This window comes from Leptonychotes weddellii, chromosome 13 (assembly GCF_054177405.1).
Source record: "Leptonychotes weddellii isolate Sample4059 chromosome 13, ASM5417740v2, whole genome shotgun sequence".
NCBI classification, from domain to species: Eukaryota; Metazoa; Chordata; class Mammalia; order Carnivora; family Phocidae; genus Leptonychotes; species Leptonychotes weddellii.
This window is the reverse complement of record NC_138381.1, coordinates 51,942,819-51,968,761: the sequence shown is the minus strand read 5'-3', so window position 1 is coordinate 51,968,761 and position 25,943 is coordinate 51,942,819. Positions and strand designations below refer to the sequence as shown.

Below are 25,943 nucleotides of genomic sequence, written 5' to 3'. Positions count from 1 at the left end.
CATGATTCATTGTTCGTGCACAACACCCAGTGCTCCATGCAGAACGTGCCCTCCTCAATACCCACCACCAGGCCAACCCATCCTCCCACCCCCCTCCCCTCTAGAACCCTCAGTTTGTTTTTCAGAGTCCATCGTCTCTCATGGTTCGTCCACCCCTCCGATTTCCCCCGCTTCATTCCTCCCCTCCCGCTACCTTCTTGAAAAATGAAGTTGTTCTCTTACACTGAAAATCATTACATAGAAATTCTTAAGTTTATATAGCAAAAATGGAAAACAATACTATTTTGGTGCAATATACATCTTTTAAAATGTATCATTTCTGAAACTAAATGCCTGACATTTGACTCAGTATTTCCTTCTCCAAAATGACAAGGAAAAAGCAACAGAATCTCCCATGGCAGTCCCGTATCCCCTCACCATTTTCTTGTAACTATACTGTTTTATAGATGAAAGTGCCATAGCAAAATGACAAATATAACACATAAAAGAACAAAAAGGGATAATAAATCACCAGTGACACTACAGCCCATTAAAATGCATTCAGCTGGTGTTGCAGAAAGAATAAAAATTTCCCCTCACTTTACATTCTTTGCAGCTGAAAAGGAAATTTTCAGAATCCTCAAGCAACCCTTGTAAGAGATGCTGAAATTCCAACCAAATTCTCCCCTCACTAGCTTTCTATATTGGCCTCCATGGCCAAAGTATGTATAGCACTTATATATAGTATAATAAAAAATGCCTAAGACAGGGCAGCATGTGAATTGCTAGTCACCCATACTGATACGATAATGCATCTGAAAAATCAGGATACCTAATTAATTGGAATATGGTAGCTCTAATTCAGCCACTGTTTCCAATAAATGGATTATCAGCTTAAATGAAGAGTTTGGCAATTTTTATTTATTAGGAAACCTAACGAGGCATTATCTTCCCTTTATTTTTACCCAAAATTCTCTCAAAAGATTTAATCAAAGCTCCTGACACTGAGAAGGACTCTGGTATCATACAGATACTACGTTTTGGAGCACAACTGAATATATGCTAGCTTATTTCATTACACACTTATCATTATTACAAATTGTTCAAGATATTAGTAAATTTTATTGATGTGGAATATTTAGTCAACTGTTTATGTTGCTTTTTTGTTTGTTTATGTTGGTTTTAACAAAGATCCTTTGTATAAGTTCCTTGAGAGCAAAGAGTACACATTGCACTTTTTTGAACTCTGTGCATCTCTTAACACAAAGCTAATTACACATCAAGCTTCCCAAGGGGAGGAAAAGCTCTTCACATTAAGGGATGAATGAGTGACACTTGTCTCCTAATGTGTGAACAGTGAACATGTTTGGAGCAGGGCAGAGCCTGTCTCCCAAAAGCTAAGTATTTAAGGGATGGCAAAGTTGTAACTTAGTTCTATCAGAATGGAACTGCATGTCCCACTTGCTAACAAAGGCTGACCACGGGACGGCTATGTGACACTTGGTCCAGCCCTCCCCTCCTCGAGTCCCACTCCTCCTGATGGCAGCCACAGTTGGAAGCTTGTCTGTGGCACAGATATTATTTTTCTTAAAAAATGGGGTGTGAAAATTAGTTCATACCTTCAAGGGAATTTTAACTTTTACACATGAATTCCTTCCAGCTGGTCTCTGAGTGTCTTTCAAGTGCCAAGCACTGAGTAGCAGGTTGTGGGAGGTATCAAGATAAAAGAAATAGAGCCCCTGTAGTAGTAGATAAAAATATTTCTACATATATTTTGTAGTCGACAAAATTAACAATCTCCAATATAACACTTTATGAGCCTAATGACTGCACTCTTAAACGGGCAAAATATAACTGTCTGCAGTGAACACTGGTGAGATTTTATCTGAGTGACCATATATTCAAACAATATTGCTGAGTTTTATTATCCTTTATGTTCTTTGTCAGTTTTGATTCATATGAATACCTCGGTAAATAGCTCTCAAAATAAATGAAGTGGATAACTCACGCAAGAGGTTGAATGAAACCATTCCATCTCAAAGACACTTAGAGTGTTCCTTTGATATGTTTGAACTTGTCCCTTAAATTCCCTACCATGTGCTTGCTCTTCCACGCTGACTGCAGATTGTCAAGACCCCAGGGCAGGAACTTAGGCTGTATTAGTTTGCTGGCACTTAGCTCTTCTGTTCATACCCACCTGCTCTGTTCTTTTTTCTCTAGGTTGCCGGACAAATTTATATTTCTTAGAGTTTTATTCCAGTCTTTGGCCTATTTCATCCGCCCTCCAATGTTTGTAGTGTGGCTGGAGGGTATAGTGCAAACTTGACCCTGTCCACCTCTGAAAATACCTCAATGGCTGTCCATTGCTTGCAGGATCAACACAAAAGTCCTTCATGTGACTTCTGAGGTCCCAGTCAGCCTCGGTCTGCCTGTACAACCTGACTACTCATCACACATCCTTCTTGCTCTCTGCTCTCCAGCCACGAGGGCCTTTTTTGCAATATTTCATTCTTGGTCATGCTACTTCCCACCACTGGACCTTTGAACTTGTTGTTCCTGCCACTGACTAAGCTCAAATTCAGTAAACAATCACACCCTCTTCAAGCTGTATCCAGTCCTCTGAGCTACTTAGTATGGCTAAAGTCTGATTTTAGTTATGTCTTCATTTTACAAATAGAGAACCCTGGGTCCACAGAAGGGCACATGCTGCCTATCTGCACTTAGGTCTGTCCCAGCTTATTGCTCCCAAAGAGTAACAAAGATCCACTGGCTGGGTCTGACAGGTGGAAGTACAGAAGTAGTCAGATGCAGTCTGGGGAGTGGGAGGAAATAGATGATATTGGTGTGAGTGGGTATTAAATTAAAATTAAACCTTTCTTGCTAAAATAAATGGCTGACTAAAACTGTGCTTTTTAAAAATAGGTTGAAAACCATGGGTCTGTTTTATTTGCAGTGCAAACGTCTATGGAATCAAATATATATATATATTTTTTTTCTTTAAAGAAGAGATGAATTTTATGACTAACATAAAATCAGTCCAAAGTAGGCTAAATAAAAAGATTCAAAAGCTTCCTGTCCTCATCAAAATTTGCTCAAAATTTACTAACGATATGATGAAAACTATAAAATACCTGGAACTAAATTTAACAAGGAAGGTCATCAACTGTTCAGTCATTTGGTAAATAATGTGGAACACCTGCTAGATGCCCATACACTACACTTGGAGTGAGATAGAGAGATGAAGCCCTGCCTCCCCCACATTCTGGAAGGAGACACGCAGTCATTGGCAACTGCACCAAGAAGAGAGTGATGGGCAGGACAATGGCTGGGGGCCAACAAGGCACTGTGCTTCAGGATGGTGGTCTAGGGAAGTACCTCCACACTGAATCCTGAACTTTGAGAAGGAGCTGGAAATATGAAGATTAGGGTTAGAGTTGCAGTCCCAGGGAAGACGATCTGGTGCAGGATCCAGCTTGGTGCTTTGAAGAGAAAGGAGCTCAGCACTGAGTATGGGAAGTGATAGAAGGTGAGGGCCAGGTGTGAGAGGGGCCAGACCATGCGCCCCCCTTTGCTGTGACATGACGTTTGGAATTTATGCAAGTGCAGGAGGAAGCTATTCAAGGGCGTTAAGAAGAGGAGTGATGGAATGAGACTTTAATTTCCAAAAGTCAGTCCAGCTGCCATGTGGCAAATGAGTCAACAGGGAGCCATGAGAGTAGTTAAAATGCGTGTGTGGTGGTCCAGGCTGGTGTGGTGGCCACGAGAAGGTGAGATGTCATTGAACCTATAATATATTTTAGAGGGAAACCTGACAAGGCCAGCTAATGCAGAAAACTCCAAATTTGTATGACAAATTGTAACAAGATTTGAATTGATGGAGAGATTTATCATATTTCTACAGTCAGGATAATGTATAGATTTGATAAGATTCCAATGAGAACCTCAGTGGCATTTTTGGAACCTGACTGCCTGGTGTGCACTTGGCCACCTTCTCAGTGTCTTGGATATATCACAAAACAGCACATGAAGATTCCTGCCCTCGAGGGCTTATATTCTAGGAGGGGGAGAAAGATAGGAGCAAACATAAATAAGCACATAGGGTGAGAAGTGTTATAAAAAGGAAGAAAGTTGCAGCCTAAGGGGACAAATTGTGTGGAAAGAATGGGGACAGATCTCATGGAAGGCTGCAGGGTGAAGAAGGGTGAGTATTCATGGCCGACCTTGTTGAGAAGGTGGATCTGAGCAAGGACTACCAGAGGTAGGAGAGTTAGCCAAGTGGATATCTGGGGAAGAATATTCCTAAGCAAGGGGAAAGTGGGAGCAAAGGTGAAGGAGGGAGCATGGCTGATATGTTAATCAGGGGAGTGGGGAGGCATCTAAGGCTATAAGCCATCATAAGGACTGATAAGTAGACAAGGAGGAATCAGTGGGGAGGGATTTTTGACAAAGAATATGGAGAGAATTCTAGTTTTATCATGTAACAGAATATCGTAAAAGCCAGCATAATAAAAAATTATGATAATAACGTAGGAAGACCCAAAGAGGACCATAACAAACTCTATACATGTATCTTAACATATGACAATACGGTGTTTCAATTCTGTGAGAAAATAATTGTTTATTTACTAATGAGAGCCGGTCTAACTGTTGTCTATCTGGAAAAAGCTAGACCTCTCCCTTGGCAATACACCACACCATTATCAGTGGTCATTTCTAGACGGATTCAAAAGCTAAAATTCAGGAGACTGGCTGAATAATCACAGAGATGTGAAGATCTCAAGCAAAACAAAAACCTTGGAGAAGCAGAGGAAAATGGGAACATACTGATTATCTGAAAATGCAAACTTCTTTATGCCAAAAGACACAATGGAGTCAAAAGAAGAGTGACTGACAGGAATAAGTATGAAAAAATAGAGAAGAAGAAATGCAAATGGCCAATAAAGGTAGGCCAGGATGCCCAGCTTCAGGAAAAGTCAGGAGAATCCCACCTTCACTCACCATACTGGAAACATGAGGTGGTAAACATCAGAGCAGGTGGATCCATGGGAAAGGGGCACTGAGCAGGTACTTGGGGATGAATTGCTACAATTTGGAAGGAAAGGAATACGGCCAGTTGTACATAAAAAATGAACTTATCCTTTGACCCACATTTGGGAATCATTAAGAAATAAATGTTATAATGGAAAGAACATACACAGAAGGTTATTTATTCCAGTTTGTGGTGGTGATTGTTGTTGTTAGCAGGAAAAAAAAAATGGTGAAAATCTGAATGTCCCTTAACAAGGGACTGAGTGAATAGATCATCACATGGTCCTACAGAGGAACAATATTCAACTAGGTAAAAGAATGTCTTAGATTGATAGGTATAGGCTTGAAGAATTCATTGCCTATTAAATGTAAAATGCAAGTGGCAGAGTTAAGTGTATAAGTGGTAGTGAAAAAATCTGGATATATTTGTATATTTTTATGTAGAGAGAAAGACCACTATTACAGGGGCTGGGGATGAGGTCAGTATAGACATAGGGTAAAACTGTTGAGTATATCTGAGTTTTTATAGGCTTTGTTCACTGACATATCCCAAGAGCGTGTCTACCATATAGAGCAGGCACTTAGGAAATATGTGCTTGATGAATCAATGAAGGAATGAAAGGGTTTGCATCATTCCCATAATTGAAAAGAATGTGTTAAGGTAGAGAAACTGTAATAGCTAACATTTATTGAGGGTTTACTAAGTACTTTACTTGTTTCATTTAATCCTGACAACTTTACTGTGAGTAAAACTGTAACTCCCATTTCACAGATGAGCAAACTGAGGCACAGAGATTTGAAGTAACTTGCACAAGGTCACTCTGCTGGTAAGTGACACAGCTGAGATTTGAACGTGACTGATTTAGTTCTCGAGCCCATGTTCCCACCTGCTTTGCTACCCATAACTTCTAACGTGAAGTTGTTGCCCAGCCCAGAGGCCTGTGTGAGAGGAAGCTCTTGAGGCTTTCCCATGGAACCCCATGGAGCACTGTTTGAGAATGACTGGACCAGACAATGTATAGGGCTTCCACTGCTGACGGTCTCTGGCAACTGATTAACGAGCATCTGTGGAATGAAGGATTTGAGATCCTTACCTTTCCCAATGTACCGCCCCCTACAGTCACCACCAAATTTAGATCCTAATTTGGGCTCCCTGCCTAGTGTCAGCCTAGGGCTCAAAATCCATGAGCTGAGACATACAGGATCTAGCACTCTCCTTCATTCTTTGTAAAGGTGGCAGGAGAAACACGTGTTCTGGAAAGATGGTGTTAGGGCTTCAGGGTCTACTTAAATTTGATATTTGCTGCAGACCCACTCATCAGTGAGTGTCCGAGAAATCTCCTTGGGCTGTTGCTGGTGAACTTCAATTACAGTTTTTGTTCCTAAGGAAAAGGTGTCCTTCTCTGTGACCCAATGGCTAGGACCAGCAGGGCTGTGACGGAAACTGAACGTCCCACGGCTGGCAAAAGGCAGCCCACCCAGGAGAGAGGGCACAGCAATGGAAGGGGAGGCCTGAGCCAGACGTCTCAGGGCTCGGGGCTGAGGGAGCAGCTGGGTGGGCATGGAGGGCAGTGTTCTAACACTGCATATGCAGGGGACATTCACTGATCAGTGGGAAACACCAAGGTGAGGGGCAAAGCACCTACCTGGAGGAGAATTAATCTGCCTGTTCTGCTGTTTGTCAAGCAACACCTGTTAGTATGAAAACAGGAGCCAGGCAAGCAGGCAATAGGAGGTTCTCAGGCTGGGGAGCAGGATGATGTGCGGTGAGGGCAAGGGGGCGAGGGGCCCAGAGGGCCCAGGTGTCAATAAAAACCCAAATGACAGGGCTGCATGGGGTGTCAGGGCTGGGTGGGAAGCAAGTGAGGCCTGAGGAGCCCAGGAGGGGACAGAGGAGAGTGCGGAGGGCACGGAGGGCAAAAAGGGAGAAGTTCAAACAGATGCTGAGGTCAGAGGAGCCCAGGGCTCAAGTCACAAAGCCTGGAATCTGATTTCTCTCCCTGACTTGACTGCATTTCAGTACTCTGGGGCCTGTGGAGGTGTTTAATTCCTTTGAGCTTCCTTTTCTCAACTGAAAAGTGTGACGATGTTCTCTCAGGTGGCTGTTGTGAGACTGAGTGAAATAATGCCTGTGGAAGTCTCTAGCATAGCGTCCCTCGTACACTCAGTGGCTTGACTTCCTCAGTGGAATCTAGTTCAGTGACTTCCATGTTTTAGATTTTACATTAAAAAAAAAAACTCTATTGGGGTGCCTGGAGGGCTTAGTGAGTTAAACGTCCGACTCAAAAAAAAAAAAAAGTCCGACTCTTGGTTTCGGCTCAGGTCATGATCTCAGGGTCATAGGATGGAGCCCTGTGTCAGGCTCACCTCCAAGAGGAGTCTGCTTGAGATTCTCTCCTTCTCCCGCTACACCTCCCGCCATGTGCACACTCTCTCTAAAATAAATAAATAAATAAAAATAATAAAAACGCTATTTGCTTTAAGAGCCACATTAAGGAGAAAAAGAAATCCTTTGGGATTTATTTCATGATCACTTTGCCTACATACTGGCAAAGATTCTCTCTGTGACCAAACTCCAGCCGGCTCCCCTGAGCCCTTCTTCCCCTAGGCCTCAACCTTGGCCTGTAAAGACTTGAACACTGATGGTTTCTAACTGTTCAAGGCTGCAGACCCAGGTGGCCTGATCCCCCTTAAAATGCTCACCTGAGAAAACTCGAGCCTGCCCAAAGAACTCACGGTTTGTTCCAGTGACACTTGAAGACAGGGCCCCAGTGTCCCAGCCTCTGAGGGAGGGGAGTGGCCCAACTTGGATAAATGCCAGTTAGCCAACCAGATGGGTGTCTCGTGGACCAACACACCCTTCCTGATTGTTGTAAATTTTCACTCCCCTGACTCTACTGAGCCCCTGCTCACATCCTCCCTATCTCCTCATTCTCCCTTTAAAATGCCAGTCCCCTCTGCAAAAATCAAAATGGAGCCCACCTCTATCCCCTACAGTCAGTAGTTACTGAATAAAATGTTTTTACAGCTTTAATGTCCAGCTGTGTTTATCTTTGACAATACAGACATATGCTACATGTGTATTTTTCAAAACTTGAAACTGTGTGGGAATAATCTTTGGCTAGTTCTCTCTCTTTTTTTTTTTTCAGTACTAATTATATCTAGCAAGTAATTCTACATGCTCTGATATATCTGATCTGTACCTGAATCCCAGAAGTCACTTTGTTTATAAATATTCTAAGATACAGATCTTATCATATTAGATGAATGGGTTAACCAAAATGGATGATAAAAAATTTGTTTAAGGAAAACATTCTCCACAGCATTTCAGAGTTGGCTGGGTTATTAAATCATAAGCAGAAATATCTTAATATAAAATAAACAGCCTAGAGATATTTATAAAATTAACTAAAAAATCTTAAAAAGAACTTTCTAGCATGTACAGCTTTTAATTTTCTTCCCAAAGCAGTACTATATTACAGACAATTAATCACATAATAAAGGGAACAAAGTAGAAACCAGAAGCATTTCCAGTTTCTAGAACTTTCTCTGTGTGCACTCTTTAGAGTGGTTTTCAGGTAGATAGGACCTTTATTCCAGTTATATATTGTTTCCTTTTATAATCTCCTAAATCCAGTGGTTGAGTAAAGCATTTTTTAAATCTGGGGGTTACAACCCAAGAGTGGGAAATTAAATCAGTTTAGTAGGTAGTGACCAGAATTTTTTTAAAAATAGAATAAGATGGAACAGAATAGAACACATCAGAGTGCATCTTATTCAGTGAGTAGCCTTAGCAGTATGTTTTCTAATGCCTTTGCTTCAGTTAAACTAATGTGTAGGTCTATGTGTGTATATTGGATGATGACATATTCTCACTGTTGACAGCAGAAAACAAGTTTTAAGAAACACTGCCCAGTGCAGTGACAGTCCCGCTCATCCAATACACTAGCATTCTGCGGTTTGATCTGCCTTGTTCAGTGAATCAGATCAGCTAATGTTTAGAAGCAGGTTGCTGTGTACAGCACAGTCCTGGTGCTGACATCAGGTCACCAGGGTGCTTGTGTTCTTTGAGTGAGGTCCCACGGAAAACCCAAGCCACATGTGCCGAGTTCTGGGACAAAGGAGCTATGCTGCAGAGGGCTATCTTGCTAAGGTTTCCCAGTATAAGCACAGCCTTGAATAGCACTTCTAAGAGTGTGATGTCAGCACAGATACAACAAAATGAACAAAAACATTGCCGAGGGCACTTCAGAATGTATCCCTCATGCGTCTCCTGTTGGCTTCTGGAAGGGACCATATTGTTCGAATAAACAAAACCAGAACAGTTTAATGGGTCACAGATGTGCAGCATTCAGAATTGTCCCAGGGACCATTTCCTAAGCTGCTCCACACGATGAGAAAGGTTTGGCAATCCATGTCCTTTTCGCCCATTAGTTACAAAACTGTTGTCTTTTCCTAACTGCTAAATGACGAGCATGACAGTAAGTTTTCATTCCTAAGAGCACATGTGTACGTAGGTTTTGATGTGACTAATGCAAAATGCCTGATGCCAAGAGCCTGGGCAACCATACAGAGTAAAGCTCTTTATAAGAGTTAGTAGATCTATACGTGGCACACAGAGGGTGCTCAATAAATGTCAGATCAGTGATTGAATGCATTAAGTCTCAAGCTTGCAGTATGACTCATGAATAAGTCTCTTAAAAAAGACAGTGTTACTGCTATCAAAGTTGATGGCTGATGCAAATGGAAAATGCAAAAGGATTATTACTTGATTTTGAATTTATCTGGGTTAGATTGACCATCATTAAAATCAGCAGTAAATACTGAAAAAGGATCGGGAGTAGTTTTTACTGGTTTTTGAGGCTTATTCTAACACTCTAACATTTTAATCTCTAATAAAGCAAAGTAAATGATGGAGATATCCTGCAGCCCTTAAAAGAATGGCAGCCATACAGTACAGCAATGTATGTGTCCTTCACAGACTAGTTCCCAAATAACAAGATACGCTGGATCTGAAAGCATTGTGAAGGAGGCTGATTTATGAGGTATCTTCTTAATTATTCAAGTTTTAGAGAGAAATCTATGTTCAGGAGTTTCACTTACTTCATGCCTAGTAAACAGCATGCTTCATATGGAAGTAGTAGATACAGGCAAAGCTTGAGAAGGGGGTTCTTTCACTATATTTCCCACCACACTTATTTATAGGATAGTGGGGCCAACCCATTTTTAACGGTCTGCTGACAACAATGGTGCCAGCTGGGGGTCCGACTTGCTCAAGGATCTCAGGTTACCTTCAACTTGGACACCTAACCCAACCATGGGCCATGGGCCAGTCCTTAAATATGAAGGTTTTAGAGCGGAGGGCTTATGTTAAGGTGTCTTCACACTATCCCTTAAGTACTTCCACTGTTTGGGAAGAGCACTTCACAAATTCCGGATAAGAAAGAGTCTGTAACAAGTAGGACTTCAACCAGTAAAAGAAATGTGCTTAAAAAGAAACTTGGAAGCGACAGAAGCAGAACTGTTAATAAGAACTTCATAGCTTTTAGGCCCTGAAACAGAGGACTGGAAATATGTACAGAATGCCAGGAGAGGAAGAAGTAGTATTAGCCTACATTCCTTCACCTTACAAAACTCAGTCTGTATGTTTCCTGAGTTTCAGTTGCTTTTATTTGCCAAAATAATAAGCTCACAGAAAAACTTGAAGATTTATGAATTGTTACCATGAGTTAAGCTATACTTTTTTTTTCTTAAACGTTAGAGAATATTCCTTCGTTTCATACACTTAAAACAATTGCTGGAGTGGAAATTCTATGGAAAACAGCTGAATGTTCTTACTCAGCTTGAGCCACGCCTATACCTGCCACAAACTACAATGTTGATCATGTCTCTGAGACCAGAATTTGAATCCTGCCCATGTAATTCTGTTAGAAATCTTGACAATGGCTTGCTTTTGCTGCAGGACAAAAATTTGTCTTCTGGGGTTCTCTGACCACTCACCTTCAGTCTGGAGTAATTTACCGGACTCTTTCCCTACGAGTTTATACATATGTCCATACACCTTTAGAGACAGTACAGATGGACAAGCTAATTTCTCTTAGCTAAATTCTTTCTGTGTGCTTTTCCTTCTACAAAGAAGCACACAGTTCAACAGCATGACTCTAAGCCATTCAATTTTTTAAAAACTTCCCTAAATTATTCAATGCATTTGACTTGCAGATGTGCCACTGCTTTATATAAACACTTTGCTTTGAAACAAGGATCTAGAAGGAATGTAATCAGCTCTGCTCTGGTTGTATGTACACGAAAAGCTGTTTGAACAGTGTCACCCCAAACAGCTTTGGGTGGCTCCATTTCAAGACTCTGCATTGCTAAATGTGCGTGCAAACTAGACCCTACAAGGTGAAAAGTAAACCTCGCTCACCCTCACATTGCAAAAGCTTTTTAGGTTAATTTGCATAACTGGACATCATCTTTCTGTATTTTGATTGAAATTCTGTTTGATGGCACTGCTACCGCAAGTCCAGCAAATTTCATTTTGTTTAACATTAGGCTCGAAAGGAACACACCAACAGACAAACACACAATGAAAACATGCAGTGGCGTTGTGCTTAATGCATGGGTATAAATGCACACACAGAAGAGGCCAAGCACATCACTTAATTTAATGCGGGCACAGGTCTGTACCAAGAGTCTGAAACATTGTAAACAAGCCTTAAGCAAAGGAGGAAATGTAGAGGGGAAACAAAGCTGAGAAAAATGAGCAGGAAATGGGCAAGATGACTCATCTATACTTGAACGTCTGACCTGTCAGTTGGTCGTCGCCTGCAGCAGGGGCGATGCGAATGTAAGGTGTTGTAAGCTGAGTCACGATTATCGCAGCTATGGCAAAGGAAGATTCCCAGGTCAGCATGCATGAGGGAAGAAAAAGCCAGACTGAAGCTAGGCTAGCAAGGAGAATCTCGATCAGTATATCACATCGTCTCAACTTTGTTCCAACAACAACAAAAAGAGAAGAAAAGAAAAAAGAAAAAAACACATAGCAAAGTGTTGAATTTTTGGAATTCTTTTCCCTTAAACAGGCTTTCGTCAGGCAGTTAGATTTCTAACTATGACACAGTTGCAAGCTTTGGCTGAGATTCTGGGTAGATCAACTGAAGGGAAAAAAATAAAAACAAAACATAAGTCCTAAATAAGGCTCTAGACTGAATAGTATTTCCAAATGCTACTGAGTGTAGCGTCTAAATGATTCATTGCTAATTCTGATGATCCCAACTTTAGGCTTTTAAAATTTATTAGGTTACTTAAAATTCTGCTGCTGAAGTCACAATATTTTCTCTTCTTGCTAAAATCACCTTTGTGGAGCACATTATCTTCTTTCACTAAAAACATTTTTTAGGTAGAGAAATTTCTCTGATAACTAAATTTCATGTAGAACATTTCCATTTAGAGACCTTATTTTGTCACATTAAGGGACTGAAAAAAATGCATCTCAAAGCATCGGTTAAAGAAAGGAAAATGAGTAATTGCTTTTGCTATCATTGTCATGGTCCACATGTGACCCAAGACATGATTAAGATTCTTGAATCGGACCAGTGGGGTTTCTTGGTTTGCCTGCACAGCTCAGCAGTTGTGTTTAAATGGTTAACATTTATGACACACAGATATTGGGGGAAATACTGAAAATTAAAACGTCAGTTCTAACATGATACAGCTGGAAAATGATGCCAAGAAAAAATATTGGAAAATTAAGGACAGGCTTACATGAAAGATTACTAATTTACATGGAACAGCCTGGGTGCTATTAGAAATGTGGCAGCGAGTAAGGAAAATAGATCATCTACCATCTGCAGACAATTAAACCCAAAACTGCTGCTGCATAATATTTTGAAATACCCCTCTGCACCATTCAAATGGTGCTGCTCCTTATAACCAGACAACTGTAGCAACTGGATTCAGAAGTGGGATAATTGTCTTTCACACATTGTTAATGAAAACTTCCTAGTCTTGTTAAGTGAGATGAATAAACTACCAGTTGGGTCAGAACATGGAGGACTCCTGAGGTACTACAGAGATAATTTTCTTGATAGGATAGAGTATGCAGTTTTCCATCCTGATATAATCAATTGCAAACAGTAAAATGTAATTTCTAAGACCTGTTACAAAGTTGGTACCAAGTTTATACATATAACGATTGCTTGGGCATAGACTACTGTTGTTCAACCAACATTCCTGTGTGGTTTTCTATTACTTACAGGAAAATGTGACCTACTCTGCTTTCGAGCACAATTGTCTGATCAAAAACAGAGCATCTACCCAATACTGAAAAAGGTAAACAATATGAACAAAAAGTTACTTGAAAATGGCTATGTTGGGCAGCCATGTATTCACAACTAAAGGAAAGGCAAATTGCAATCAGAGGCTCAAAACCCCCATGGAAAAGGTACATTATAGATATCAGGAGGGGTTTTTATATGATTTCTATGTTCTGCCTTCTAAAGCATTCATTTGTGACTATTATTTTTAGTTACCAGGGGAAAAAAAACTAGATTCTGTTACAAATTACCTTAAAAAGGAGTCAGCAGGCCCACGTCCTACTTTTGCAAACAAAGTCTTATTGGAACACAGTCAGACTTAACTGCTTACACATCACCCACGGCTGCTCTTGTACAGCAGTGGGAGAGCTGAGAAGCTGTGACAGAGACCATATAGTTCACAGAGCCTAACATATTTACCCTCTGCCCTTTGCCTAAAAATTTGCTGCCCCATCTTAAAATATCAATAAAAATGCATTACAAAACAGAATACTGCTAAATTTGGTAAGGTAAAGTCAGAAATCCCAATCCTCTGCTTTGAAGCAGTATCTGATAGTAGTTGATAAATTTAGGGTCTCTTTTAGGCCCAAAGGTATGAATGGAAGAGCAAAAAGTGGATCAGACTTGCAAAGTATCATCTCAGTTGCATGTGGTGGGGTCTTCTGGGATGTGAGGAACCAGTATTTACCAAACTCTTTGGCATGACTTTCGTGATTCTTGGAAAATGAGTTTGGATCAAATAATTTGGGAAACATAGGGTTGGACAAAGTTAAACAGGTTTTCTTTTCCTTAGTAACTTCTCAGGGGCCTGGATTGTACTCATGACGCACATTGGGAAGACTATTTCAGATCAATCAAAGAAAATATTTTCTCTACAAAATGCTGAATGACAAATGTAGATCATATCTATATTTCTATTTCTAAATCCATAGCTAAATGATAGCAGATTAGCATAGATGAGTGGTCTTACTATATAATTTGTTTTCTCCTGTATTGAATATGAGTAATTAAAAGGAATCTTAATTAGCTTTGCATGTCAACATTCCTTTCAGCTCTTTTATCAGTGTGTTTTCATTCTGTAGCATTGTGGCCTAGAAACTATGGTGTTTCTTTGAACAAAACAGTGAATAGGAAAACAGTCTAGAGAAACTTCTTCTCAGAGAGCCTAGTGATTAAAAAAGAAACATTCAAATTTCTGAATCTAGTTAGAATTGTATCAGGACAATGGAAATCCTTCAAAGTTTTCTGAAGGTCTTCCAGCAAAGCATACGCACATTGCAGTACAAACGTAAGTTAAATAAAATACCGAGCTTAAAAACAGTGAAGCATTTTTTGCACCAAAAATTCATCTTAAAATATGACAAAAAATAATGTTTTTTTTCTTTTTGTTTAAGACTTAGACTCCTATAATGCTTTTGAAAAGAATTTAGCACGTGTTCTCATGAAGTTTTTGTTTCAAGTTGTAGTTATACTGCTGTTAGCCAAATCACAGCAAAGAAAGGAATAAGTACACACATATGACACTAGCCCCCATACACTAAAAACAAAGAAACAAACAAAAAAAACCCCAAACTTTTATGAACTCAAAATCCTTAAAAATTTAAAAGTGATATATTTACATACTAGGAAGTCTCACAGATTATACTACGCCTAACATTTAGTAGGTGCTCACATACATTTTAAAATAAATGTTTAACAAGAAAGCCCCCAAATGGCTATACTGTCAACGAGAAAGACAGAGGGTATCATGTTATGGAAAATACTATTTTATGGAAGATTGATGCAAAGTATACAGTTTAAACTGATTATTATATCAATTAGAATGGATATACCTCATTTAATATGAGAAGTCTAAATTACCTACAAGACAGATTTTGATTTTTAAGTGTATCCTGTCTGTTTAGAATTGATAATGAACAAAGCCTTCCAGAACGAGCATAAAGAGTTTCAACCCTACCACTGACCACAAGGCAACCATAAGGTATGCAAAAGTCAAAGAAAATACATACGCTAACTGCTAAGACACAGTTGGACCAAAGTGGTCTTGAAAAGAATCCAACTATAAAAATGCGAATGTGATTAAAAATCAAAATAAAACTAAGAGAATCTAAGAATAGCTAAAAGCTATTCTATTAACTCCACCATACAGATTGAGGGTAACATCCAAACATCATGCATATTCTATTATTGTAATGTGTCTTTATCTTTTAACTCAAGAGATAGAATATTCTGTGATGCGTTTGCCTATAGGCAACAATAAAAATACAGTCACGTATACCTGTGAGGAATCTGGATGTATAAATTAAAGGGTACAGGAAAATATAGGCAATCCCCCATACATATGGTGATAGGTAAGAACACACCTTAGGGTTTTTTCCCATGTCTCATTTTTATGAGGCTTTATATTTGAGATGATTAGTGTCAAAATACACCCGTGGAATATTATTAAAATAATCACAACATTAAATGTATAAACAGTATGAAATATATCTTTAAGAGACATACCCATACTTGAAATTACAAACTAGGTTCCTGTGAAAACAAATCTACCTCCATAGTTTCTCTATAATACTTGTCAATAGTTGTTTCATGAGAACATCGACATCTTTGTAAATTCAAAATGCTGCTTAGGAAAGTGGTTTAGTGCCTGGAAATTCAATTAATCCACCCCACTGTCAGCCAGCCACATGTGGCAAAAACACAGAAAGTCTGAACTCTTTTAAATTTCCAGCATCTTTACTGCAGGGGACCAGTAAGGTTATTAGAACTGCCTATTTCTCTGTTTTGACCAAGTAGTCAAGATGGAATGGCTTCCTGCACTGCTGAAAGAATCTTTAGCATGAATAAAGAAAAATGATCTGACTGTAGTGGGGGGGGGGGCATTAGACTGTGTTGTAAAGGAAGTTCATTGAATCTGTGCATGTAGAACATAATAAAATAAAATAGTACGGGACAGTTCAGTTCCAACTGCAAGGAGATATTTTCCCAAGGTGTCCTCCCGTATTATGCTTTCGTGAATAGACATGACAATGTTACATAATTACTCTTAACATCGGGTCCCCTCTTTCCCCAAAAGAGTTGATGTGGATAGAGGTTGTTGCTATATCAATGTTTGCAAATGACTCAGAAAATATGAGTGGGGAATATTTAGTCAATCAGGTCATCTGATTGCCTAATCATCCTTGGGTGAACTGAAAAACAAATGACAATATTGATTAAATCTAGCTGATGGAAGAAAAGGATCCAAATCACCACTTAATCCAATCTATTGTGAAAACGGCCAACGTCAGATTTCCGTATCTACAAGCGTGTTACTTATATAATTGTTTAGCTATGTAGCTGAACATGATGACAGATATTTCACTGCTTTCAGAGGAAACTGGGCAGGGCCTCGATTTTAATCAAGGGGAGAGCAGACACTTATACAACGCAGTACCGTAACTGGATATATTAGAGGTTCAGCTGGGCGAAGAGCTGTGAAACATAGTGAAACACTTCGGGTCAGAGTCCAAAAGTTTGGAATTAAGCCCTGACCCACAGATTATCAGCTGAGTGACCTTGGTTAGTCAAGTCGTCTCTAAAAATACGCATTTTCTTAATTTAAAAATTAAAAATAGTAATACCTGCCTCTTTTCTCACAGTAATGCTGAAGAAATAGATAATGCGTGTATGAAAGTGCTTTCAAATCTTTCAGCTATGATGTTCAATGTAAGGCATTATAAATTAGGCACTGTGGAACTGGATTTACTCTTTCAGACCCCGAGGGGAAGGAGAATTCAATCCAGCAATTGGAGCATGGGCGGTGGTCTGGAGGTCTCAGGACATCGATACCTCATTCGAGGGTCTTCATAATACTGTAATAATTAATAGCTAAGAGCATATTACAGTTTATAAAACACAACCAATATCTGTAATTTCATTTATTATTAATTTATTCCTAAAAATAAAGGCACTTAATCAGGTACAATATGATATAAAAAACTGAGTGTTTCAAAATAAATATAAATAGATTGTTGGAAACAGAAACTATGAGCCCATGAGACTAACAAAATACAAATGACGTGAGTACCTGACACAGTGCTTGGCACATACCATGAAACTAAGAAATATCTGTCGAGCTAACTGAGTAAAAAGGTCATATATCTTCATGAAATAAAAATTCAATGAGAAGTTTAAAATTGCAGATGGACGTCCATGACATATCCAACTATGCTCCCTGAGAGGGAAACAACAAAAATAAGATATTTTTATCCAACAGAACACAAGTGATTGCCTACAACCCGATTACATCTAGTACCACAGACCTGACGGTGCCTTCAAGCCATCATTTCTAAATTAAACCACACAGAATTCATTGTGCTCAGGGTCACTCGGATGGTCTGAAAGGGCGTGTTCAACCGCAAGTGTTAATTTATAATGCCTCGTTTTAATGCAGGACTTTACATTTCTCAAAGCATTTTCTCATATGCTTCCCATATGCTGGTTAAAACCACGCTGCAAGGTTGAGAAGATGACCTTACAACTCATGCGCACACACAACTGTACTCTCTTTTTTAGAAGGCTGTGTGTGGTGAGCTTATGCTGGTTTGCCCCAGCCACTTCTACATCTGGTCCTTGATCACATTTTCTCAGAAGTTTAACCAGGTCTGGGAAACAGAAGTTCCACTAACATCATCCAGTTACTGGGTTCAACAGACCCATCATCAGCAAAAAAAGCCCATGCTCTCCCCTGGGGAGAGCTCTTATAACTAGGTATTTGCTTAAAACTAGCAGACAATATTTTACTACTTTGCACATGAAGATTCATTAGTCATAGTACTCCTCTGGTTTAAAAAACCTGTACTAAGATCACATAGACATTGTTTTTATTTTAAAAGAATTTTGAAAAAGCTAACCATTGAAAACTGCTTGGAACACAATTATATGATTCCTTATTTTAAAAAGTATCTACATGAAATAGTGAGTCAATGTTAACTGCTAAGACTCTAATACACACCCACCCACCCATACACACACTTCTTTCAATGAAGTTAACATTCCAAGAAGTTTTGAAATACCATCTAAATTTTTAAAGGACATAAACTGGGAGAGCATCCCACAGTTTCAACCTACCTTTTGTGGCCACTCGGACACAGTCTATTTTGGTTTCCTGTGTCAAATAAAGAGGGGAAAAAAAAATCACTATTCGTGTTTTATTTAAAACAAATAAAACTATCTGTCATTCTATGTAAATGCCAATAAGGAATGATCTCATTGTTCTGAGTGTGGTGTTAATCACATGATGATTACTTCTGGAACCCCGCTCAGATACATGTTCACAAGATGATTACTACTTGAACCATGCTCAGATACATTTTCCAGCTCCAGAGCTGGCGGCCATGGGCATTTCTGGAGCGGATGATGAATGAGGAGCTACTCCCAAAATGTTTCTGCCTAGTGGCCCTGGCTTCTTCAGATCCTTGCTTGCTCTCTGGGCAGATACTACTGGAGGAGAACTCAGGGTCCTAGATTCCCCCCCTTTTCACTGGCAAAAGTCAAGTCAGTGATGATACTTAAACTCATACTGTGAAGGAGGGTGGTATCTGGAAAACTCACACTTCTTTTTAAGGCGACTTATATCTTATATCTTACCAGAGTTCTGGGTTGGCCTGAACAGGAAAGGGGAAAAAATTCAGAAATGACTCCATAGTTTTTTTGTTTTTTTTTTTAAAGATTTTATTTATTTATTTGAGAGAGAGAGAATGAGAGACAGAGAGCAGGAGAGGGAAGAGGATCAGAGGGAGAAGTAGACCCCCTGCCGAGCAGGGAGCCCAATGTGGGACTCGATCCCGGGACTCCAGGATCATGACCTGAGCTGAAGGCAGTCGCCCAACCAACTGAGCCACCCAGGCGCCCCATGACTCCATAGTTTTTATTTTGTTTTCATCTTATCTTTCTAAAGCTGTTTTCTCTTAGAAAAAAAAAAAGATACCTAATTTAGTCACAGCTATAGGAAGTATAAACTCTCGTGAAACCAAAGAAATGGGATAGAATATGCTGAAAAGACATATGTTGTGTATCTCACAAAATTTTAAATGAGCTGAATGTATGTGTTGTAGCTATACTATTTTCCTGTAAAATAGTAAGCTAAGCAGAATTGCTAGCCAACTTTTGATAGCAGGTAAAAACTGAAAATAAAAACCATCGTGTTGACAATACATTCTTCCTACCAACACAAATACAAATATATTCATTTCTTTCCATAAATTTCTCTAGGTGAAAATAAGTTTAGAAAGAGAAAGAAAACCCCCATTTGTTCCAAGTTAAAACACACAAAAGCATGCCTTTATTTCTTATGACTATCTTCTTTAATCTATGTTCACATTAATAACTCTAAATAGCCTAAGTAAATAGCCATCTATAAAACTTACCCCATTGGCTCTACTAGCAGCTTGGAAATAAATTCTGTAGCTTTTATGGGGGAGAAGGGGAGTGTTCCAGTATCCATTGTATGTCTTATTATCACCAATAGTAAAAGGCTGAGCAGCTTGGAGACTGTTCGCTGGGAATTCTGCAGCAAAGTAGTACTGTGAGTTCAGTATTGACGCATTCTGGAAGTGAATTGGCACAGGGTAGCACTTCAAGATTTCTGTTGTCTTTTTAGTTCTTCGAGGACGTTCTTCCTCAACAACTACTTGATAGACGCTAGGGGAAAAAGAAACACTATCAGTGATATTTTATGATAATTTAGCTGATTCCCTTTGCCTTTAATTGGGGCCCACCGGATATTCAAAATAAAGAATGCACTGGATATAGTCAATAATAAGTGCCTAGTACATAATGGATACTCACTCAACATTTCAACACTTGCTCAATGTAAGAGCGGGAAGGAGCTTAATATTCTCCCATAGAACTCTCTCACCTCTGATAATACAACGTATTGAGGGAAACAAAGTTCACGAAAATTAAAAAAAAATTATATAACAATCTCTGCTGTTTATGTGAGCAGGACACTAAAATAATGTTTTTCTCACATGTAACTCAATTTACCTAATAAGTGAAATTATATTCACTGTAAGTTTATTTTTTAAAAAAGGCAAAGTATTATTTTCTTCAATCACAGCTGTATGAATGCACGTGAAGTTTTAACAAGTCACAAAACACAATACGTAATTCATGTTTAAGTAAAGTTTAACTTCCCATATTTTCTTATATTCTTTTGCCCTTCACCATATCAGATCAATGGAAAGAGATGATGTAAGGAGAGCAAAGAGACTGGAATTTCAAAAGCCTTGGAGTTACAAGCAGTTTCTAAGAGTAGGTCATGAACCAGGTTTTTGAATTATATATAAAGATAAGATCGGGATGAGCATGCTCCGAAGATGCCTGCAAGGATAGGTGTCCCAGCACCTACCCCCCTTCCTCCCTGCCCCCTTCCAATGTCTGAATTTCAAAGTAGCCATAGGAGAATGGGACAAATCTTGAAGGGATGGATGTTTCTATTAAGATATATATTTTACCAGAATGATGAACATTTGTGCAGTTTTGGTGAAAAAAAGTTTCTGATACTGAGCAAAACTAACACTTGACAGCAGCTTTCAAGAACTGAATCAGAATAGATTGATCCTGGCAAGGAAATGTAACTTGTTCTCACTGTATCAGAAAAGCACCACGACTCCCTGGAACAATGCTGCAATCCTAGAGTTGCTCATACGGGTCCTCATTATTGCCCAAGAAGAGCAGGAGAGAGGTGCCTAACAACCCCACCTGCCTGGGGAGGGCCTGGAGAGGTCCCTCTTTGGGTGTTGCCCTTGTGAACTCCGAATATGCACTCAGTGAAATCACCTATTTCTGGGAGTACAACTACTTAACACATTCCATTACAGGAATGCAATGTAGCAGCTGCAGTTCAGTTTGTAATTCTGTCCAAATAAAAATCAACTGTTGTAGAACATCAGAATGACTGCTAGACAGGTAGTATAATAGGATTACAGTACAATGATAAAGCAAATTCTGAGTGTGATGTAAACTTAAATAAAAACCAGAAATACTTCCTAACCTCTTAACATTAGAGACTTTCTATTGGTTATGTAAAACACTCCGCCAAATCTGGTAGAATTCTCACTGTGTGATGGATCTGACATGAAAGGAAGAATCATCCTCTATGGAGGACAAGGAACACATATGGAGGTAAAGTGGACTTTGATTTCTCACCCTCTTCTCCCTGACTTCCTACATATATGGTTAGATGTGGTGATTTTAAAATATATCTGCAACTTCTTACACGTAGCCCATCAAGAATGGGGTTGGCCAATCTTAATGACAACATACAACCAAAAGAATGTAACAGTGGGACAATGGGTAACTCTCAAGGCATTGGTCAGAGGAGGTCATGCCATCTTCAGCCTGGTTCCCCAGGGAAGATAGTTTTCTGGAAGAAAAAGCCAGCCACCATGTATATGGTCCAATCACCCTGAACCTGCCACAGTGGAGAGGCCACATGCAGGCACTCTGCTCTGCAGTCCCAAAGAGCTCCCAGCCAACAACTGGCATCACTGATGCCCATGTGTGTGGACCATTGTGGAAGGCCACATGGCTGAACATCACATGATGGCAGCCCCAAGACCCCAAGCAGGAACTGTGCAGACAAGCCTTTGCTGGCCCACAAAATCATAGCAAAATAGAAATGTTATTTTCAACTGCTGAGTACATTTGCCCAGAGAGCAAATCTAAAGATTTATTTATTTATTTGAGAGAGCGAACAAGCATGAGTGGGGGGAGAGGGGGAAGAGAATCTTCAAGCAGACTCCCAGGTGAGCGTGGAGCCAGACATGTGGCTTGATCTCACAACCTGAGATCATTAAAGTTTAATTTATGCGAGATCATGACCTGAGCCGAAACCAAGAGTCAGATGCTTAACTGAGTCACCAAGGGCCTCTCAAAATTTCACTTTAAAAACAACTCTGTAAAACTCAAATACTACACAAAGTGGAAATGTGAAGATACATATGAAGAAAAAATTTGCAGAAATTATTCCATACAGGAAGTGCTAGGCTGGGAGACTTGCACAGGTCAGCTTTATTTTCCTTTACATATCAGTAAAATATTACTGGTGTGAAAACTGGGGTTCAGAGGTGAAGTGCCTTTTCCATCTGGGGCTCACAGGTGATGAAGTAGCAGACGTGGTCTCATGACCACCAGACAAGGCAGTACTAGCATCACCTGTAAAAGCCCTGGTTAAGGGGCTCATGTGAACTGTCTGCCCCATGGGCATCTTCCCCTCTTATGCAGACACAACTGACACACAAACTGGTCCCCACCTACTTCCCAGAATCAACTGACTTTGAGTATTGTATATTCTTTCTCATTTATCACATAAACAGAGCTATAAATGGTAATTTCACCTTTGACCTCAACTCACTCCCATCTCTTGCTGAGTCATTAATAATTTCCAGGGAGGATGCTCATGGATCTGCAGTTGAGGCCAGCACCTGGCTGGTGTCCTCTCCAGCTCTTGATCCCAACCAGCAACTCTGTCACCAATGGCACCAAGGACAGTAATCACTCACTTTTCATTTCCAACTCCTCTAGATGAAAGACTAGCACAACCACTTCAGACTGTCCAAGTGCCACCATCTTGAATTCTCCTATCACAAACACCTTGTCCTCTATTCCTTTACCTTGGCCTGGACCCAAGTTTGTTCTTGAAATGCTGTTCTCCCCAACACACAGAAATCCTTTGCCACTCTCAGCAGATGACCCTACGTCATAAAAAGATTGAGACCCTCTCATGAACCTTCTCTCAGGGGCTTATGATCTGCTCCCCCATTTTGATGTACTCTTGCTTTGCTCCACACTCACAAAAATATGTTTCTTGTAAAGACTACTAATCATTTGTGTCTATTTATCAATATTTTCAAAAACCTCACAAGTTCCTGGAGGAACAGGTCTGTGATTTAGTCATCTCTATCTCAGCACACTCTGAAGTGGACGATGAGGGCACATATTTTTGAAAGCATAATATAATCCACAAGTAATTTCTATTTTATATACATTATATGTAGTGGTAGGGAAGAAATACACTGGTAATCACAAATATGCCCTGCTTTACTAAAATTTAATACTAAGTTTATTTTGTATTCATTTCTTGAATACCCAAGTGCAAAGAGAAGAAGAAATTATCAAGAAACAGGTTTCATGGAGTGCCTGGGTGGCTCAGTCGTTAAGCGTCTGCCTTTGGCTCAGGTCATGATCTCAGGGCCCTGGGATCAAGCCCCGCGTCAGGCTCCCTGCTCCGTGGGAAGCCTGCTTCTCCCTCTCCCACACCCCCTGCTTGTGTTCCCTCTCTCTCTGTGTCTCTCTCTGTCAAATAAATAAATAAAATCTTAAAAAAAAAAAAAAAGAAACAGGTTTCATGATGAGAGGATGCTGGTTAGATTGTAAGTTTATGCAAGAAAACCCACGATTAAATAATGAGCCCTGAGAGAATCAAACACTGACTGCTCTGTTTTTCTATCACCTCTCACACCTTCATCTCTTACTTCCCATTCATCTTTTCCCCAACTTTGCTAGTATGTGTGCTGTGCTGTGTGTATATTTACTCATTTATTAACTTAAGAAATGTTTTTGAACACCTACTATGTACCAGGCACTGCCCTATTTTAACTTGAACAATATGATATTTGACATTTCCTAATGAAAGAAAATTTTGTTTTGTGACTTAAATGCCATCTATGTGAATATGGGCGGAAGAAATTAATTTTTCCAAGCAGGAATTTTGTGAGGATTAGATGAAAACTTGAGAATTAAATGATCATTTAATGGGTCCCCACTGCAGCCAGCTGATATGTTATACACTCTGCTCCACTCCAGATATATTACTTTTTAAATGGCTACCATCTACCCATCTTCAGATATATTAAAGGAAGAACTAAGTTGACTAGAGCAATTTCAGACCTAAAATGTCTTTTCATCCTTGCTCCACAAGAGAAATTAGATTTGCAAGCATCCAGACCTCAAATCTATTTGCTCTTTAATAATTTAAGCACTGAAAGGTCAAGCAGCTCTTTTCTATTCCCCTTTATCAACGTCCAAGCGCTAACGAAAAATAGCTAAATCCTATCTGCTGCCCAATTGCCACACATTGCTGTCTTCCTGATGGAAATTAACACATTATTGGCACCTAGGTCAATGGCACCTCAACAGAACTCTCTGATATGTTTTTCACTGGTGCAAATAACATTATTTCACTAGTGAATTTCATAAAATCTGTCCAACCACAATTGCAATCTCAAAAAGTAGCTTTGAAAATCTTTCTCTCTGAATGGTTTTTCTAAGAAGATGATTAAAAAGAGCAAGTTCTCGAGGATGGAAAACCAAGCAGAAGTTTCTAGCTTAGTGAGCTGAATTAAAATTCTATTATCCTTTTTTTTTTTTTATTTATAACAAAGCCTTTATTGTAGAAAATCTGAAACACACAACAGTAGAGAATAGTATAACAAACCCAATATACCTGATAACCAGTATCAGTAATCTTTAGTACATGGTCAGTCTGGTTCCATTATACCCTCACTTTCCCCACATCTCTACCAAAGGAATAATGTGAAGATAATCCAAGACATTATGCTATTTCATCGCATCTCATCAGTATTTCAATATGCATTTCTAAAAGACAAGGAATCTTTTGTAAAACATAAATTCAATACAATTATCATTCATAAAAATTTAAATAAGTAATTAGTATCAAATATCCAGTTACTTTTCACATTTAACTTATATGTAAAAAAAAATTAAGTTTCTTTGAATCACAAATACTATACTTTGTGATTTTTTTGTTATATCCCTTAAGTCTTTTTTAATCAATAGTAAAATTCTATTATCCTTTTAATGTATTACTCATGCTCCCTTTGTTTATTAAAGTTACACCATCCCTATCCTGATTCCTCCACTATTCCGGAATTTAAAGTAACACAAAATCTTCCTATGGCATTTGCAATATGAAGGCACAATCCATAGTGAAGATGAATCTGCCAAAAATGTGACATCACTATACGATAACTTTCTTATGGAATGAAATTTAATTTAAAGTTTAATTTATGCGAGGCTTTCCTACAACAAAACTCTAAGGCTTTTACAAGGAGGATAAGAAATCTGCTTTTATATAGACTAGCACATGAAGTATAACCTAGAGAAGAACATCGGAACATCTTTCATGTACTCTGTTAAACTTGAAAGTTCAAATGTGATGAGATATTTTTGTTTTTTCCTAACTTTGAAGACGTTGAGGGGAAGCCTGCTGCAGAGTTGAAATTGACTTTAAAATTTTGGTCTTAATTCATTTCAAGATTAAACCCCTTAGTTGTTAAGTCCATTTTTCTTATCCACTGATTCTATTTCTTATCAGCATAAAATACTGGAAGGTTATCCAACCGAATAGCAGAACAGGGGGTAAGGAGGAGTGGGGAGAGGGAGAGAAGTTAACAATCCATTTCATTGTTGCTTTTGCTAGTCCTTTAAAGTCCGCACTTCTGATCATTTCAAGGACTTAGAATATTGTTCATTTCATGGTACCTAATAGTGCCTTTAGCTTGATTTGCAATTTTTGGTAAAACCATCTATTCTATATGTATAAAAAAAGAATAA

The 25,943-nt window shown here is 39.2% G+C and overlaps 1 protein-coding gene across 1 annotated transcript in view; it reads right to left on the bottom strand.

Annotated features, from left to right (window-relative positions):
* PTPRM (protein tyrosine phosphatase receptor type M) overlaps positions 1–25,943 on the bottom strand; it is a 712,816-nt gene that overhangs the window by 223,282 nt on the left and 463,591 nt on the right. Inside the window, exons 13-15 of the mRNA XM_081802550.1 lie at positions 19,733–20,006; positions 18,435–18,471; positions 11,815–11,889 (exon numbers count right to left, since the gene is read on the bottom strand). Coding sequence (XP_081658676.1) covers positions 11,815–11,889; positions 18,435–18,471; positions 19,733–20,006 — 386 coding nt within the window. The remainder of the gene's footprint in view (positions 1–11,814; positions 11,890–18,434; positions 18,472–19,732; positions 20,007–25,943) is intronic.